The sequence below is a fragment of the Rousettus aegyptiacus genome, unplaced genomic scaffold, assembly GCF_014176215.1.
Source record: "Rousettus aegyptiacus isolate mRouAeg1 unplaced genomic scaffold, mRouAeg1.p scaffold_m13_p_11, whole genome shotgun sequence".
Taxonomy (NCBI): Eukaryota; Metazoa; Chordata; class Mammalia; order Chiroptera; family Pteropodidae; genus Rousettus; species Rousettus aegyptiacus.
In genome coordinates, this window is record NW_023416286.1 from 84580098 (window position 1) to 84596901 (window position 16804).

At 37.9% G+C, this 16804-nt stretch overlaps 1 protein-coding gene across 2 annotated transcripts in view; it reads left to right on the top strand.

The window, feature by feature from the left end:
* The window catches only part of DIAPH3 (diaphanous related formin 3), a 430201-nt gene that overhangs the window by 135630 nt on the left and 277767 nt on the right, over positions 1-16804 (top strand). For both annotated transcript variants that reach the window (XM_036228908.1, XM_036228909.1), the window contains exons 7-8: positions 2816-2952; positions 4889-4994. In XM_036228908.1, coding sequence (XP_036084801.1) covers positions 2816-2952; positions 4889-4994 — 243 coding nt within the window. The remainder of the gene's footprint in view (positions 1-2815; positions 2953-4888; positions 4995-16804) is intronic.

The window sequence follows — 16804 nt, forward strand, 5'->3', positions numbered from 1 at the left end:
GATGTTGTTTTTTCTATACCTCACTGTGCAGTCTTTACAAGAGATGGATGAATGATGAACATTACAGGGTTTAAGAGAAAAGCGCGGCACCTTATTTTGTACTAGGAATTATTTATACAAATGATGAGCAAATTGGTTAGCATATAGAAGGAAATTTAACTCTAAATTGGACTAATGTTTTTAAAATGGAAGAATATTGCAAATATTTATTAGGAAGAAAATAAAGGTCAGGATGAAAAGTTAATTTATTTAAATTAAAAGGCAATTAGAAGAGGGGCTTGATTTGGGTCAGTCAACTTTGTGTGTATGGCTTTGAGGTGTACAGATGATGCTTTGTTCCTGAAGCCAGCCCCTTGCCCCACGTGTCTCTGCTACTGGGATCAGCTCACGGAGGGATTTGTTCAGCACCAGTATTCACGTAGGGCTGGGCACCCTACCCAGGGATTCAGAGTACACACCTTCCCCTGCCTACCACATCTTCAGTGGCCTGAAATTCCATCTGTTAGGTAATAATAGGCCTCGTGCAGAATGCGGATGGAACCCAGCATTGGCTCTCATTTTAGAACACGTGACTTTTCACAGAATCCTGAGTGGGTCTTTGACATTCGATAGGGGGACATCCTTAGACCTTCCAAAAACTGTCACCACTTCTCTACTCTTATTAAAGCCTTCATTTAATGCGCTTTACATGCCAGCACTGGTAAGTTGACTGTTTCTCTCACAGAGTCAACAATTTTTGCTTTGGTTTGCTGTGTTTTTAACTAATCGAATGAGACTAATTTTACACAAGCAGACTGTATCTCTTTAGTTCTAGATCCCGAATAGTGGCGATCTGGCCCCACTGCAGACTTAAAATGAGCACTACACGATTTTCGGTTAGCAAAATTGGAGAATACTGCCTATGATGAAGGTTTGTGGGGGCCACAGGATAACGGTCTGAACCATGCTCAGAAAATGCTCCTGTTCCACCTGTCACGCGTGATGGTTTGGGGCTGGAGGCCTTGACAGAGCAAATCAGTCTGAGTTGCCCAGAGTGGCGGGGGGAGCCACAGGATTCTGACTCCAGAAGGGCAGGCACTTGCCAAGCAGAGCCAGGTGGGTGGGAAATGAGGGGGAAATGCTGGAAGCAAGCTTTTCTCAGTCCTCAGGTTTATAGGACAGAGCCAGTTCTCTGGGACTCGGTAATCCTTGACCGACTGACTTTTTGAATTGGATCTAAGTGGCGGTTTATGCACCTCTGACAATTCCCTGGAATGATTATCAAGGCATATTGCAGTCTCTGGCCCCACGCCTGCTTTTGCAGTGTTTGTTTGCTGATTTGAAATAGCCTAGGGTATCACAGAAGTGAGCAGTTCCTGGCCAGTTTCACTGTCTCTAAATTTTTCCTTATCACCAACAAGACAGAGAAGTCTTTCCCCAAATGAGATCATGGGGCCCTTGACCCTTCTGCTTGTCCATCCTCCTCTGTACCTGAGTTCCCTAGATAGTGGTCTAAAGCAACCGTAGTATTGCAGTGCAATGCGAAGGGTTCTTTATATAAATGCCATTTGCAATAGGAAAGTTATAAATAAAACTTCGTAACACTGAAATGAAAGCAATTGAGTCTAAGCTTGTTATAGATTCAACTTTGATACCTGTTTCTAGGGCTAATTTTGAGTATAAGCCATAGTTCATAGGTCTGTAATTGGGATTAGGCCATTTTTAGTGTTTAGTAGTAGCTGTAATCAACCAATTTCTCATTCTTCTTTAGAAGAATCCTCTGGGATGCATGGTAGATAAATAGTGTTGTTTTATGGCTTCTCTTTATTCTCCATTAGGTTTTACTTCCAGAGAGTAAGCAGGCCTTAAGAGATGTATACATCCTTAAACCAAAACACTGAATTATTAACGCAACTCTTTATCTTCTGATTGGATGTGACATCCTCAAAGTAGCCTATAACCTTTGTCCTTATCCCAGATCATCCCATTTATATAATGTGTTTACAACTGCACTGTCTTTTTGATGGTAAAATATTCTAATCAGAATACATATGCTCCTTCTGATGGTTTCTATTTGGTATGTGCCCAAATCATCCACCAGCTCTTACCCGTATTATGAATTCAGTGTTACCGTTGAGGCCTAATTGTATAATGTAGTTGCTGTATTCACATGTGCCACTGAGCATGCGAAATGGGACGAGTCTGAATCGAGATGTGCTGTAAGTGTAAAATACACACTGGATTTTGAATATGTAGGAAGAAAAAAGTACACTGTCTCATCTATCAATGAATGTTCTATTTTGATTCTATGTCGCAATGATAGTATTTTGGATATGTTGGAATAATTCCATGAAAATCAGTTTTACTTTTTTGCTCAAAAATTGCATGTTCACACTGCACATGTAGTTCACGGTGTATTTCTCTGGGACGGTGATGATCTGTGCGTTTATTGGTTGCGGTATATCTCTTAGCAGCCTTCCCCTCCCAGGAGAGAGCCTTATGGCCTCAGCGTCAGTCTCAACATCCGACTGTTCATTCTGTGCGTTTCTGTTGGGAAATCTCAATATTTCTCACTGCTTCTCTCTCTCCACTTGGCCACTTCTCTATGTTAATAATTATCAACCAGTATTGTTATAAAATCACCTCAATGTAAAGTGTATAGTTCTACGAATCTTTTTTTTTTTTTTAGGATGTTATACATTCTTTATACTCCCTGGCTTTACTAGGTATAAAAATATATCCTATAAACATTTTTTAAATAGCGGTATTTCCTTAAGGACACTATTTTTTTTTTTTTTAAACTAACGTTTAACCTCTTATTTCCCAAATGTTGTAGTATGGCCTGGAGAGAATTATGAGTGAAGAGAGGAGTCTGTCTTTATTAGCCTTAGCCATCGATCCCGTGCACCCCGGAATGATGACAGACGTGCTTAAACTCCTCTCCGCAGTGTGCATTGTGGGGGAGGAGAGCATGTGAGTCTTCTCAACTTATTTCTCTAATTGCATAATGATTTAATACGATTTAATTCGTTTAATGTTTTCGTTATCAATTCTGTTTTAGACTAGAATATAAGTAAATGAAGTATACTTAAGCAACTGCTTTAGATTCGTATTGGCTGCACAGAAATGCTCGAGTAATGATTATTTCTCTTAATCGATTCAGTAGTGTTGGGCTAATATGTTTCTGTGAAAAACTGACTTTTTTGTCATTTATTTTAAACTGTTCAGAACTCAAACCCTAAATATAAATTCTAAATGAAGACTGTGAAAAAATATACAAATGGGTTCTGTTTCTTATGTGATTGTTTTTTTTCCAGAGAGAATTAATTCAAACTGCAGGTCATGTATCTTCCTTTGTAAAAGCAAACATCATACTATTTGTAAGGAAGATTTACAACATGACATACGGAATAGTACTTTACTGGTTGGGGTACATAGTTCTTACATAGAGCTTTAAACCTTAAAGACATCACTCACATTCGTTAGGGCTGTAACAAAGACTATTATGTATTAAAAGGTAATTATAAAGATAAGCCTTTAAAAAAAAAAGATTGAGGTTCTTATATAAGAAAGCATTTAAAAATTATTCATATATATTTCAATTTATATTTATTTATATTTATGTTATATTTTTAAAATGATATTTTAAAAAGTCTAAAGATATAAAAACTGAACAACCAAAAGAACAAACAGTAACAGCTTTCTCACATGAGGGGAGGCAGAGCCCTAGAGCAGAACCTCTGTGCCCATTTGAACATTGTCCTTGTGATCCTGCTGGGGCTGGTGACTGTCGAGCTGCTCAGTTAGGGTTCAGTTGGAAAGTCAACGGGCACCACTCAGGCCTGGGCCTCTGTCCCCATATAGCTACGTGTGTAGCTATGGATGCCGCCGTGCGGCCGCAGTCCAAGCACGCGAAGCCAGGCACTCAGCTTCAGCACCCAGCATTTTTCAGAGGGCACGTTCACTTTGGTGTAGAAACCGAAGAGTGAACTCAGTGTGGACGCGTGAGCACTTCCCGGGCTCCCCGTCTCCTCCCCTCCCTCTGCATCCTCCCCTACTTCTTTCTCCCCTTCTCTATGCCTTTCTCCTTCTCTCTACTCATCCTTTCCCCTTGTCTTCTTTCTCTCCTTTCCCCTTTCTTTATCCTTTTTCTTTTTTCTCTTTCCGTAGTTTCATATTTTTGTCATTTCTTGATATCAGAATAGGCTTCCAAGTGATGTAAATGACTGCATCACTTACGTGGCTTACATGTCTGTGTCCATAAATTGCGTGAGCTTCGCTAGTGCGCCCCGTCCTGTGCTCATGATTCTTTTTTTAAGGAGGAGCAAGTGTAACTCTTACACAACTATTATTTTTAATATTTGACTAAGATTTCTCACCGCTCTATGTTTTGGGCTACCAGAGCTTCACTAACTTAGATTCAAGAGGAAATAGAGCGCAGTGGGTAAGAGCATTTATCAGTGCTCATTCTGCATTCTCTGCTTTGGATCCTTGCTCTGCCATTCAGTAGCTGTGAGACCTGGGACAAGTTGCTTAACCTTTCTCTACCTCAGCTGCCTAATCTTTAATATGGAATGATGACAGGACCTATCTCAGAGACTCATACACATTAAGACGGGTTACTATATGCAAACTGGTTCAAATAGTCCCAGAAGTGTGGTAAGCACTATATAAATGCTTGATAAATAGACATCATTACAGGGTAATTATGAGGAATAAATAAATCAAAGCGTGTAACATGCTTAGAATGGCGCTGGATACATGCTCTGTACTCAGCGAGCGACTTTTAAAAGGTTGTTGGTTGCTTAGGAGCAGTAGTTCTGGAGTTTAATAGATCGATCAGTTGTATTATGGCATTTGGGTTATTTGCCGTTTGCAGTTTAATTAATGCTTTCAAAATTTCCAATAGCATTGAAGAAGTTTTAGAAGCTTTAACTTCAGCTGGAGAAGAAAGAAAGATTGACAGATTTTCTTCTGTTGTGGAAGGTCTTCGGCACAATTCAGTTCAACTGCAAGTAGGTTTTGTTTATGTCGTGCGTCTTGTTTTGTGACTGTTTTCTGCCAGGTTTATATTTAAGACTATAGTGTGAAACCCTACATGCTATTTATTTTAGCATTTTTAATGTATAGAATCTAATATACATTGTATTATAATCGATCGTATAGATGCAACTTGGTGTATACCTGTGGTTATTTCCATAGGTTACTTTCCTAGAGGTTGGCTTACTAGATTTCTCTGTAAAAAAAAAATATAATTATGGTCCCATGAATTGTTTATTCTATGTTCGTCTTATAAACTGAGTACTATAATTTTGAAGAAATTTTGGCAAGTAAGTAAATTATGGCTTCTCATTGTATTAGTTTTTATATCTGAAAAGTTGAGAGTTTACATGAGTAATAATGAGGTCCAAGGTACACTTAGAGAGATTTTCAAAAATATTCAAGTGTTCCCAAAAAGTCACATGTAGACTTCACATTGTAGTATGGAAGCTATATAAGTAATATTAATTTAACTTAAAAAAAAAAAAAAAGAAAGAAAATTTTTGAGTTTTTATGTCTGTAATTATTGTTACAATCATTGCTAATCAAACCTAAGTATATTTAAGGAAATGTTGATAAAATGTTTTTCTAACAATAAATTAGAAAATGTCGGGGACTGTCAAATTAATATATTTCTGATGACATTTCTGATGGTGTTTGCAAGAGGCTGGCGAGGAGCCCTTTTGCTGTGATTTGTGTCTCTGGGGATCAGGCAGGCTCGAAGGTCCAGTATGTGGTCCCCAGTGCATGGTCCAGGTATTGGGGTCCCCGGAAAAGAGCCCCTCTTTACTCCTCCGGGCTTGGCAGAGGGCCCGGAGTGAGGCTCTGGGACGTGTCACCCACCTCTGACGCAAGCCTGTTCCTGCACTCGCTTGGTGTGCTAGCGTCTTTTAATTTATACACCATCACCCTCTTTTCCCTTCTTCTCCTTCTTTTTTTTCTGTCCCCAAATTCCCTATTTAAGATTTATCTTCACTTATTTGCTGCTAATGAATGAAGAGTAAACCTTAAAGAAACATTGTAGAGAAAAGCCGAATGATTACTTTATGTGAGTTATCCTTCAGCATTCACGTTACTTTGTACATGTACAATATTTGTACAAATACCCTCATATTATTAAAATTTTTTTGTGCAGCATATTAGAGATCAATTCTTAAAACCCCATATATGAAACATAATAGTCATGTGTAAACTTTGTTCCTTTTCGTACTAATGTATACTTTTTAAAATCTAATCACGTACATCTTATAGGACTGGGAGTTGTAGTGTCTTGTGATGAAAGGGACAGCCTCCCGAGTCACGCAGGCTTGAATTTGAGTCCCTGACCTTCTCGTCTTAGCTGTGTAACTCTGGGTCGCCTCCTAAGCCTCTTTTAGAGCTGTTTTCTCAATTAGAAGATGGAGATAATATCCATACCCAGATCATCGTGATGCAGGGATTATGTAGGATAATGTATTTCAAATGCTTAGTGTGGCACTTGGTCCTTAAGCACAAGTGTTGAGTAAAAGCTAGCTTCGAAAAGTTAATTTTGTTAAATTGAGAAGTTAGCGGAAAGTGGAGATTGAATGTTATCTTTATTTTTTTCAGAAACATTTGGTATTTAACTATACAACCCAGCAATTACACTCTTGAGCACTTATCCCAGATTAATGGAAATTTATGTTCATGTGAGAACCCATAATCGCATTTTTATTGCAGCTTTATTTGTCATATGGGAATCCCCAGATGTCCTTCAACAGGTGAATGGTTAAACTGTGGTACATCTGTCCCAAAGAATACTACTCAGCAGCAAACAGCAACGAATCATTGATACATGTAGCAACTTGCACAAATCCCTGGAGAATTATTCTGATCGAAAAATGTCAATTCTACAAGGTTACACACTGTATGATTCCATTTATATACCGTTCTTCAAGTATCCAAGTTATAGAGATGGAGAACAGTTTCACACTTGCTGAAGGTTTGGGCTGGGGTCTGGGAAGATGTTGATTTTGGCCATACACAAACAGGAGGGAGTCTTGTGTGATGGAAACGGTTCTGGGATCTAGACAGTGGTGATGGTTATACCTGTCTGACACGTGATGCAGTTGCACAGAACTGCATATGCACACACACATGAGTGTAAAGCTGGTACACTCTGTACAGGCTTTGTGGATTGTACCAATTTCATTTTCCCGGTTTGAGTTTTGTACTGTAATTATGCAAGATGTTATCGCAGGGTAGAACTGTGTGAGGAGTACTTAGAACCTGCCTGTACTTTTTTTTTTTTTTTTTTGGTAAATTCCTATGAATCTCTATTTCAGAAAAAAAAGTTAAAAATTTTTCTTGGTGAACTTGGAGTCCTAATGTTGTTTACAACAATATTACATCACTTGAAGTTTAAACACTGAGGGAAGGGATAAAGAACAGCTTGTTAAGAACGTAGCCAAGGTTTGTCTCAGTAAATGACATGTTTGACTCCTTAATTGGAAAGTTTTGACGATTGCAACCTTGTAATTTTTGGTTATTGGAATATTATGTTTGTTTTGGCTACTGGACATAAGATAAGGTAAATCTATCTGATCTTTAAAATTTTTAATTGATTACCCTATGAACTTAAAGGTAAACGACATGAATCAAAAAAATCTTGGGTAAATTTAGTCACTTTTGTTATGTGTAGTTACTCTGATTTTACTGAACATGCTATGTTATGGAAAAAAGATTTCTATAGTTGGGATACAGTTATATTTAGTAAACCTATAAAATTCTCTGAAGTAGAACTATCAATTAAAAATTAGGAATTAAGATTACTATTCTTACAGAAGACATTGTCATGAAGAAATTAAAAAACTGTCTGTCTAATGACTTGATATACTTTTGAAGTATTTAACAACTTTATTCAGATAAAATTCACGTTATATGATTTATTTACTTTGAAGTGTACAGTTCAGTGTTTTTATAAATTCGCAGTTGTGCGACTTACATCATAATTTTAGAACATTTTCATCACCCTCGAAAAGAAATTCCTCATCCCTTACTTGTCACCCTGTGATACCCCATTCCCCCATCTCTAGGCAACCATTAATGTACTTTCTATCTCTGTAGATTTTCATATTCCAGACATATGATATAAATGAAATTATACAATTTATGGCCCTTTGCGACTGGCTTTATTCACTTAGCATAATACTTCCAAGGTTCATTCATGTTTATAACATGTATCAGAACATTCTTTTATTGCCAAATGTTTCATTGTATGGATGTGTACTACATTTTGTTTATCATTTGTCACTTGGTGGACATTTGGGTTGCTTCTACTTTTTAGCTATTATGAAAAATATGGCTATGGACATCTGTGGAGATGATTGCTTTTTTGATGACTGCTTGTTCATCATATTTAGTGTAAGGAGATACAGGTAGAGAGGAAGGGACTAGCAGTAACACCTTCCTTTCATAGTTGTAGAAGTGATGTATTTGATTTAGTTCTTAGGATATTTTTACCAAGATAAGGGTGTCTGGACTTCTTTGCCCTAATGAAACTAATTGCCTTTGTTGTAAGGAATTATTTTCTTCCATGATTAGTAGTGTTATTTTTTGAAGTCCTGTAAATACTAAAATAAATTTCTTGATATTGTTCTTAAAGTTTAAATTTTATTGAGAAGTGGAAGGTCAGTGTAGCATCACTTAAATTCATTTCTTCTTAATTTTTCTCGTAAGTTCAGGTTAAATTTGCATGCTCTTGATCGAGAATAGGCATTGGAAAGAATTGTTAATTCTCACTTCCCCTACTCAACCATTTTGTTGTGAGTTTTTACTCTTTGAAGTTGCTCATTATTATGAGACCTAATGCATGAAGTAGCTAGGAGGTGCAAGCTTAAGTTAAGAGAGGGGGTGGTAAGTAGGTTTTGTTTTCTGGGACTGCTGATCATGCTCTATTTTGTTTAGAATGATCAAGCAGCACTTTAGTAATATCTAAAAATGCTTTCCTCTTTGGGCGCTTCTGAATTTTCTACAAATAAAGTACCTTTTAGAGCTAGCTGGTTATCAATTTTCCCGTAAAGCTCTTTCTCTAAGTGGCCATTTTACTCTATCAGCTATATGATTTGCATTTATTAGTCTGGGTGATACTAGCAGATCACCAAATTAAAAATAAAACTTGTTTGTTGCTATATTAAATAGAAACCAATCACTTGCTTTTAACTTGGAGAAAATAGGAGGTAGTAAAATAAAATCATTATTTTATCGCAACGTGTATTTAAAACAAAGTACTTTTTAGTGTATGTGCTGCTGGAGCAAACATAACAAAGTACTTTCTAAAGGAGGATCGTTAGATTTTCTTGAGTCTAAAAATAATAAGAAGACACTTTGACTATGATTCTGATAGGATGAGCCTACCTTCACCAGCCTGCAGCTCCTTCTCCCCCTCAAATAGTGCAGTGGAAAAAGGAAAAACTGAGTACCAGAAATGACTCAAAATTATTTTCAGGCCTTAGAGAGTCTTACTCTCAGGAAAGAAAGTACAAATACAAATATAAATATAAATATTGGATTATAATACATGTAGATTTTTCCCCCCCACATGCACATGGATCAGATGAGGGTTTTTTTTTTTTCTTTCTATTTTTAAGCAACACAATCCACTCTAGGTAATTTAAGCAGGTAAGGGTACTAGTTACCTTGCAGAATTTCCAGGTGGTCCAAGGAGTCACGTGTGCATAGTATACAGCCACAAGTTATGCAGAAGGAATGCCATCCGTGCCTAGGAATGTTCCAGTGGACCCACCGCCCCCAAAACTCTCCTCTGGTCATACTTGGGACTCTAAGGACAGATGGGGTCCAGTCTTTGTATGTGTCACGGTCCCCTCTTGTTGGCTGGGTTTTCAGTTGCAAAGGATTGCAGTAGGTATGGGTGAACCAATCTCTAGTTTCTGCTACACTCAGGTTTTATCTGTTATTTCCATTTTCCTCCTCTTTATTTTTCTTTTCCTTTCTATGTGTGTCTTTCTTCTTTTTCTCTTGTTAGAACCAGTACTTTGCTAGAGTATCAGAAGCATTATCTAAGTTCTAAGGAGTTTGTTGGAACCTTTGCTCTTGGTCATGGGGCTGATTGAATTGCAGTAGATTTTTGTCAGGAAAGGAACCAGAGAGTGGGATCCTAGAGTTCTCTGAGTAGATGTTTGGCTTTCCTTCTGCGTGTGTGGGTCCTCAGGGCCACAGTGACAGCGTGCCACACTTTCCCTGTCCTGTGATTTCTTCCTGATCTAGTTCCCTTGAACGCATGGCTAAGGAGTAGCAACATGAGTGGTCTGCACTTTTATATCACTTGCAAACTATCAAGTTCGTCCGTCACAGTTTTATGGGTGCTGTCAGAAGACAAACTCTTAGGGCCAAGACAAAGGACCACATTAACCACAGCAGTAGCAGCAGCTCGAGTAGCAGCTTCGCATTAGCCCCTATTCCAGTGGCAGTGGGTGGTGTTTTAGGAAAGAAACCACGAGTTTAGGGAACAGAACTCTCACCATGGGCAGCAATTACTCTGACTCGTTTAGGCTGTGATGGAGCCTGTTGACTCTATCTCATAAAGTATTTGATTAAGGCTGCTGGTCGGCAGGGCTCCAAGCAGCGGGTTGAAGCCGACCTGCAGTACCGACCAGCTGAACAAATCCCATAACAACTCCCAGCCAGGTTTACCTTAGAACACCAAGAGGCTTTCTTCTTAATTTTTTCCATTGCTCTTTCAACATGGCCAGAGATCATAATTCAGGTACAGAATGGTGTATGAGTGATCGCGCCGACTTCCCTTTGTTCAGCAATGAGGAGGTCTAGCCCAGTTCTTTCATCCAGAACAGTCTGGCCCGTGAGTTGATGTTGACTGAGCGCCTTCCAGGCCTGATGTGGCGTCATTGATCATGTCAGCTAAAATCAGGGGCACATTTCTTGCCACCTTTTCTAGTTGGGTGACTCTCGACCTAGGGATAACTGCCTGCAGGGTGCACACAGAGATCAGTTTTCTCTCCTGGAGGCTTCCCAGAGTGACCCAAGGACGCCTCACTTCAGAGAGAGCTCCACGGTTGTCTGCGGCTGCACGGTCACTGGTGCTTTCTTAATTCTCAAGCACCTCTTATGACCAGAACCGGGATTTTTTTAATTTAAAAAATTCAGGGTTTTCCCATATTATATAAGTAGTTTAGGTTCATCAGAGTATTAAGCATAGAGCAGGAAAAATCACCCTTAATTGAGTTATAACCACTGTACACTGAAATTTGTGATTGGGCAGTAATTAAACATGATGTGCGCAGTTGTAGTGAAACAAATCGTTGGTTAAAATGCCTTGTGGAATTAGCCAAGTTTATTTTCTCATTTGTTTTTGTTCCCTTAGGCCTTAAATGCTCCAAATGCACCCAAGGTTAATTTTGTCTGAGACCAAATAAAGGCCTCGTAATGAACAGTCATATCTTGACTTACTCTTTGTTTGACGTTATCTCCCTTCTCCCCACAAAACTATTAACTAAAGTTATTTTCAATGTCAAATAAATTATTCTCACATTTAATGATGGACCAAATGAAGAATACAGAGTATGGTAGAGAGTTAGTTTTTAGGGACATTCTAGAAGGATGCAGAGATCATTTATTTTCATTCCTCTGTTTTGACTACTGCTTCTATTGAGGTTTGCATCATTAGGATTAATACATTAATATGAATCAAACACCAAACATATTAAAATGGACTGGTAAATACTATGTCATAGATGCTAATAGACATTAAAGAAACAGTGAAGTAATAGTCTAATGTGAACTCATTGTCATATGGAACACACCTAAGTATAAACTAGTGGTGAACATTTTTGTCTAGGATTTCCTGCCAATTTTCTGGGTCTACATAATTCATTTCTTCACTCATGCTGCAGTAGACCACCAGAAAGAGAAACTTAACTCATGCCTCAAAGATAAATGCCAGGTTTATTATGCAGTGGCTGCTGCACACGAGTTCATGCTAGATATTAGAACTGTCAAGATGAATGAAATACACTCCTGCCCTTAAGAAACTTCTACTCAGGAATTTAAAGCTAGCTTAATGTTTCCTATGAAAATTGCAATACTGGCAGTTTAAACAAAATTCATGAGAAGACATAGAAGAAATTAATGATATCTCAGGGGGAGTGTCTGAATAAATATTTAAAAATTCAAGTTTGTTTTTCAGTGTTTCTGTTCATCTAAATTACAGCCTCTTGAATCCTGCGATTTATTTTTCTGAATCTGTATGGGATATGTGCCGTCGCCCCAAGTTCTGACCTGCTCCCTGACTGTATCTATAATTTACAGAACATTTAATTGGAAGTATAAATAAGATTATAGAACTTTATCTGCTGCTGTACTTTAGTATTTCTGTGTTTGTCTTCATTATGTAGTCTGTTTAGTTTTTATTCTGAATTAATATATGTGAATTTACAATTCTTTGGATTTTCTTTATCTGCACTGGAGGCAAAATATTTCTCTGTAAGCATCATTTACTCATTTTAACTTGATAAATGTGAAATTTGATTGTCGAAGAAAGATGATTTCTGCTGTGGGGAAGGGAAGATGAGCGGCAGTCTACGCGGTTATCTTTCAGGCCCAGATAATAAGTATTCACAGATTCCGATAGAATTTTTATTTAAGTACTTTACTGGTACTTGTTTACAATCTGGATTTAGCTTCTGCAGTCGATGTTTTTAATGTGGTAGAGCCATCATTTCACTTGTAAGAACATCTACTTTGATCCAGGGCAGAGATTTTGACCAAAGGGTGGACTTTTAAAAGAATACTTGCTGTGCCGTTTGTTAGATACCATCTCATTTCCTTTTGCTGTGAACCTCTTTCTTTGTCTAATGATTTTGCTTTGATCATGTGCCTTGTTCTTAAGATTGCCTTTGACCAGCTCTATTCCTTTGACTGAATAGCTGAGATTTTTCCATGCAGTTTATTTACTTTACTGTCCCGTTATGTGCCTTTACCTTCTAGTTTACTGCATTGCTGATGTTTGTCACACTATTCGTGATCGCCGTCTTGGCTGCTCATTTTCCTGCTCGTCGGCTGTGTGGGCTTTGCTGGGCTCAGCCCTCATAGTGCATCTTCAGTTTGCTGCTGCCCCTGGGCACTTCCACAGCCATCCCAAACCCTCGATGGACACATACACCCTTCCAGTTAGAAGTTGCGTTAAACATACCTCTCCTCATGTAAGGTTTCTTTTTAATCGTTGGGACGAGAGTAGAAAAATGAGCTATACAGCATCTGCTTTTCAAATTTTTAGAACTGAGTCCATGATCTAACATCTAAAGATAAGTGTCTTACATAGAATTGCTTAAACCAAAGGTTAACATGCAGTATTCCTAAAACGTAAAGATGCATTCGATGCAAGGAGAATATTTAGAGCCAGTTTTAATTGTGTGCGTTTGTTTACTGGTTGCATGTGGTACGTGTGAGAAGGCAAGTGTTCTTCCGCTTGGGACAGCAACTGTCTCCCTTTGTGGACACTTCTTGTCAAGTCATCAGTTTGCCAAATGCGGCGGGACTCGATTAGTCATCTTATTTGACCTATTAGAGCATTTAACACAGTTGATCACTCTCCCTGTTGAGATATTTTCCTCCCATACTTCCAGGACACTACTTAATGTGGAAAATCTTTTTTTTTCCCTATCTAACTGATGGCTTTTTCATTTATTTCTTCAACCAACAAATTGAAACCTACAATTGAAATTCCCCTATCAGTTCTCCCACTCCTCCCTCTGTCTCTCTCTCTCTCTCTCTCTCTCTCTGTCTCTGTCTCTGTCTCTGTCTCTCTCTCTCTCTGTCTCTCTCTCTGTCTCTCTCTCTCTCTCTCTCTCTCTCTCTCTCTCTCTCTGTCTCTCTCTCTCTCTCTCTCTCTGTCTCTTCTACTACCCCCTAGATGATTCCATGTAAGATGATGAGTTGGACATGCTATTGCTGTGGTAATCTCTTTCCTGAACTAGAGTCTGCTAGATCCAATTTCCTTCTGTACTCTTTTCAATGAAGTTCACTAAGAGGTACTTTGAATTAAACATCACCTAGAATGAACTCCTGATCTTTCTTCCCAAGCCTATTTCTCTTATGGTCTCTGCCTTCTTAATAAATGACAGTTCCATCCTTTGAATTGCCTAGGCCGAGAACCTTGGAGTCAAATCTTGACTCCTGCCTGTCATAGTGATTTCTATTTTCTTGTAGCTCTATCCCTGGCACCAAGAACAGTGTCTGGTACCTAGTGGGCACCCATAAATAGGCTCCAAAGGAGTGAAATGGATGAGCTAACAAAGGAGAGAAGGCAAACTGCAGTTTGATGCTCGAAGATAGAATCTTTAGTTAACTTAGGATGCTCCTCGGACGGCAGAAGCTCATCTTTTTTACTCAGTTCCAGAACTGCTATGGAAGCAGTTAGTGCGGCGCAATGTAAATTAATGGAGATCATATGCTACGTTTTTGGAACATCAGGCAGAGCATGGGGATTAATTCTTTTTGACGAACATCTCACTCATTCTTTCCTTGGCTTCCTGTTCATATCCCCAGCTGACACAGGTAGTCAGTAACTGGTTTTTTGTTAATGATTCCTAATGTACATTTTAATCTCAGAATTTAAAAAGTGGGTTTTATTCTATTCTCTAAAACCTATCTTTTTTCATTTTATATTTCCGTTACAAGTACCCCCTTTCTAGTTGAACAACAAAGATGACAGGACTCTTGTAAATTCAACTCTTCTACCTCGGTTCCTTGTCAATCCAGCATTATACTCTTATCACTTTTTCTTCTATATTTCAAAAGGTCAAGCTCTCATTATGGCTCATCAATGTTAGTTCAGCAATAGCGTCTTCACTCGTATCTATTGCCTGTATTTTTGCCACTTCTTTGCATAAAATCCTTTATGATCTCCACTATTTCTAGTTGAATCTGAATTTTCTGACTTGGCACACAAGTGCCTCATCTGTCCTTCTTAGCTGTCCTGTGTCTTGTCCAGCCTCCTCTCCATTGACTTCTTCCCCTGGTCTCTCCCTTCCTACCCTCACAAACGACTCAGTACATCTGAATTCCTTGTAATTCAAAACAGCCATGTCTTTGAACACGTCTCTTCCTATGCGTACAGCATCTTCGTCCTCATCACCAGGCTGCTTTCCTTAAGAGTTTGTACCATTGCTAAGCTATCCTTGTTTTTATTTAGTATCTCCATGTCCCCTTTATATACTGAACGTATCTCTTGTAGTAAAGAGCATATTTTTAATCACCGTACCTGTTTATCTTCATTTGGGCAGGCAACAGTAACACGTCTTATTTACCTTTATAGTTCCTGAGATTTTTTCAGTGTCTTTAGAATTGATTTATATGGCATAGACGTCGAATTGCCACCCAACTTTGCTGCTATAGTGTATTAGTGTGAAATTATATGATACACCAGGTCTATACATCTCAATATATGTGTTAAAAATGTAGAAGGAACTCTTTGGTCTTTACCTTAATTATAGACTTTTTTATCTGTAGGGAAACAGTACATTTTGCTTTATACTTATATATATTTATAGACAATTTTACATGATTAATATAAACATTAATATAAATTAAAGTGGTTATAAGTCATAATAATGGCAAATTATCATTAGAATTAGGAAGGGAATTTTATAGAATTGAAACAAATCAGTTTTCTATTTTTCCTTCTCTGAAGAATTGCCTTTTAGAATGTTTCCTGGAGATATTTTGAATTAACTTTCCCTTCTTTCTCCTCAATTTCATGCTGTTGTTTTTCTACACATCTGCTTTCCACTTAGGTCATATTTGCTGCTAATTTTTGTTACTTATTTTTGCTGCTTTGTTTGACTTGTCTATAATTTCATCTTTTCCAGAAACCTGGAGACTAAGACTGATTTAGTTTCTTTGAACATATAGAATCATTAGGTATATGCTCTTTATGATCTTTTAAAATTACATAGTACTGCTGAAAAAATAAAAAAAATGTTTATGGGCACCAGGTAATGACTTGCAAAGAAGTGGAAAGAAGGCATTTTGAACTTGACTTTTTGACACGAATTGGTTATAGCTCAGTGGAACGTATACTGGAAAGATTGACTCTGTTTTAAGTTTTTTCCTTTTTTTTTTTTCTTTTAAATATGTTTTCCTTTCCCTTCTCTTCTGGAACATTTTCCATCCTTAGTTTAAACAGTGGTAAGATTTGACAGTAGAGGCATGCTGGTTAGATTTTAACCTTTAGGTATAAAATGCATCAATTTCGATATATTTCACCCAGCAGGGACCGAGACCCCTATTGGTGTCTTAATCCAAAACTGGCGTTTTAAATTCATATACACCTTGCCTTAAGGGAAGGAGGAAGGACAATTTAGGGAACAGCATGAGGTTGAACATTGATCAGTAGGCCGGCCGTTCTTGCTAGCCTTTGGTAGAATGTAGACTTAGAAAAATAACATCCACAACAGCACGGCATACTTTTGCTTCTCTAGAGACGGTCTCTCTCTTGTTTCCATTATGTGGCTTTTAAATGATGGATGACATATTTCAGGCAGGGCTAAAAAAATAAAATCAAGAGGTTGAAAGTTGGATTGTCGAACTGAAAAAAACACAGGTAATTGTTTCTCCACTTCTCCTACCTCTTAAGAACCTCCAAATAGTTGAAAAATGGAAAAAGAAAAACACTTTACTGAAATTATAATTCTTATGTAACTTATAACTGGAATATTTTGCATAAAGATTTTTGTTTTAATAGACTGACTCTCCTGTAAAGGAGGATATTTCGTAATACTTAGAACAAAAC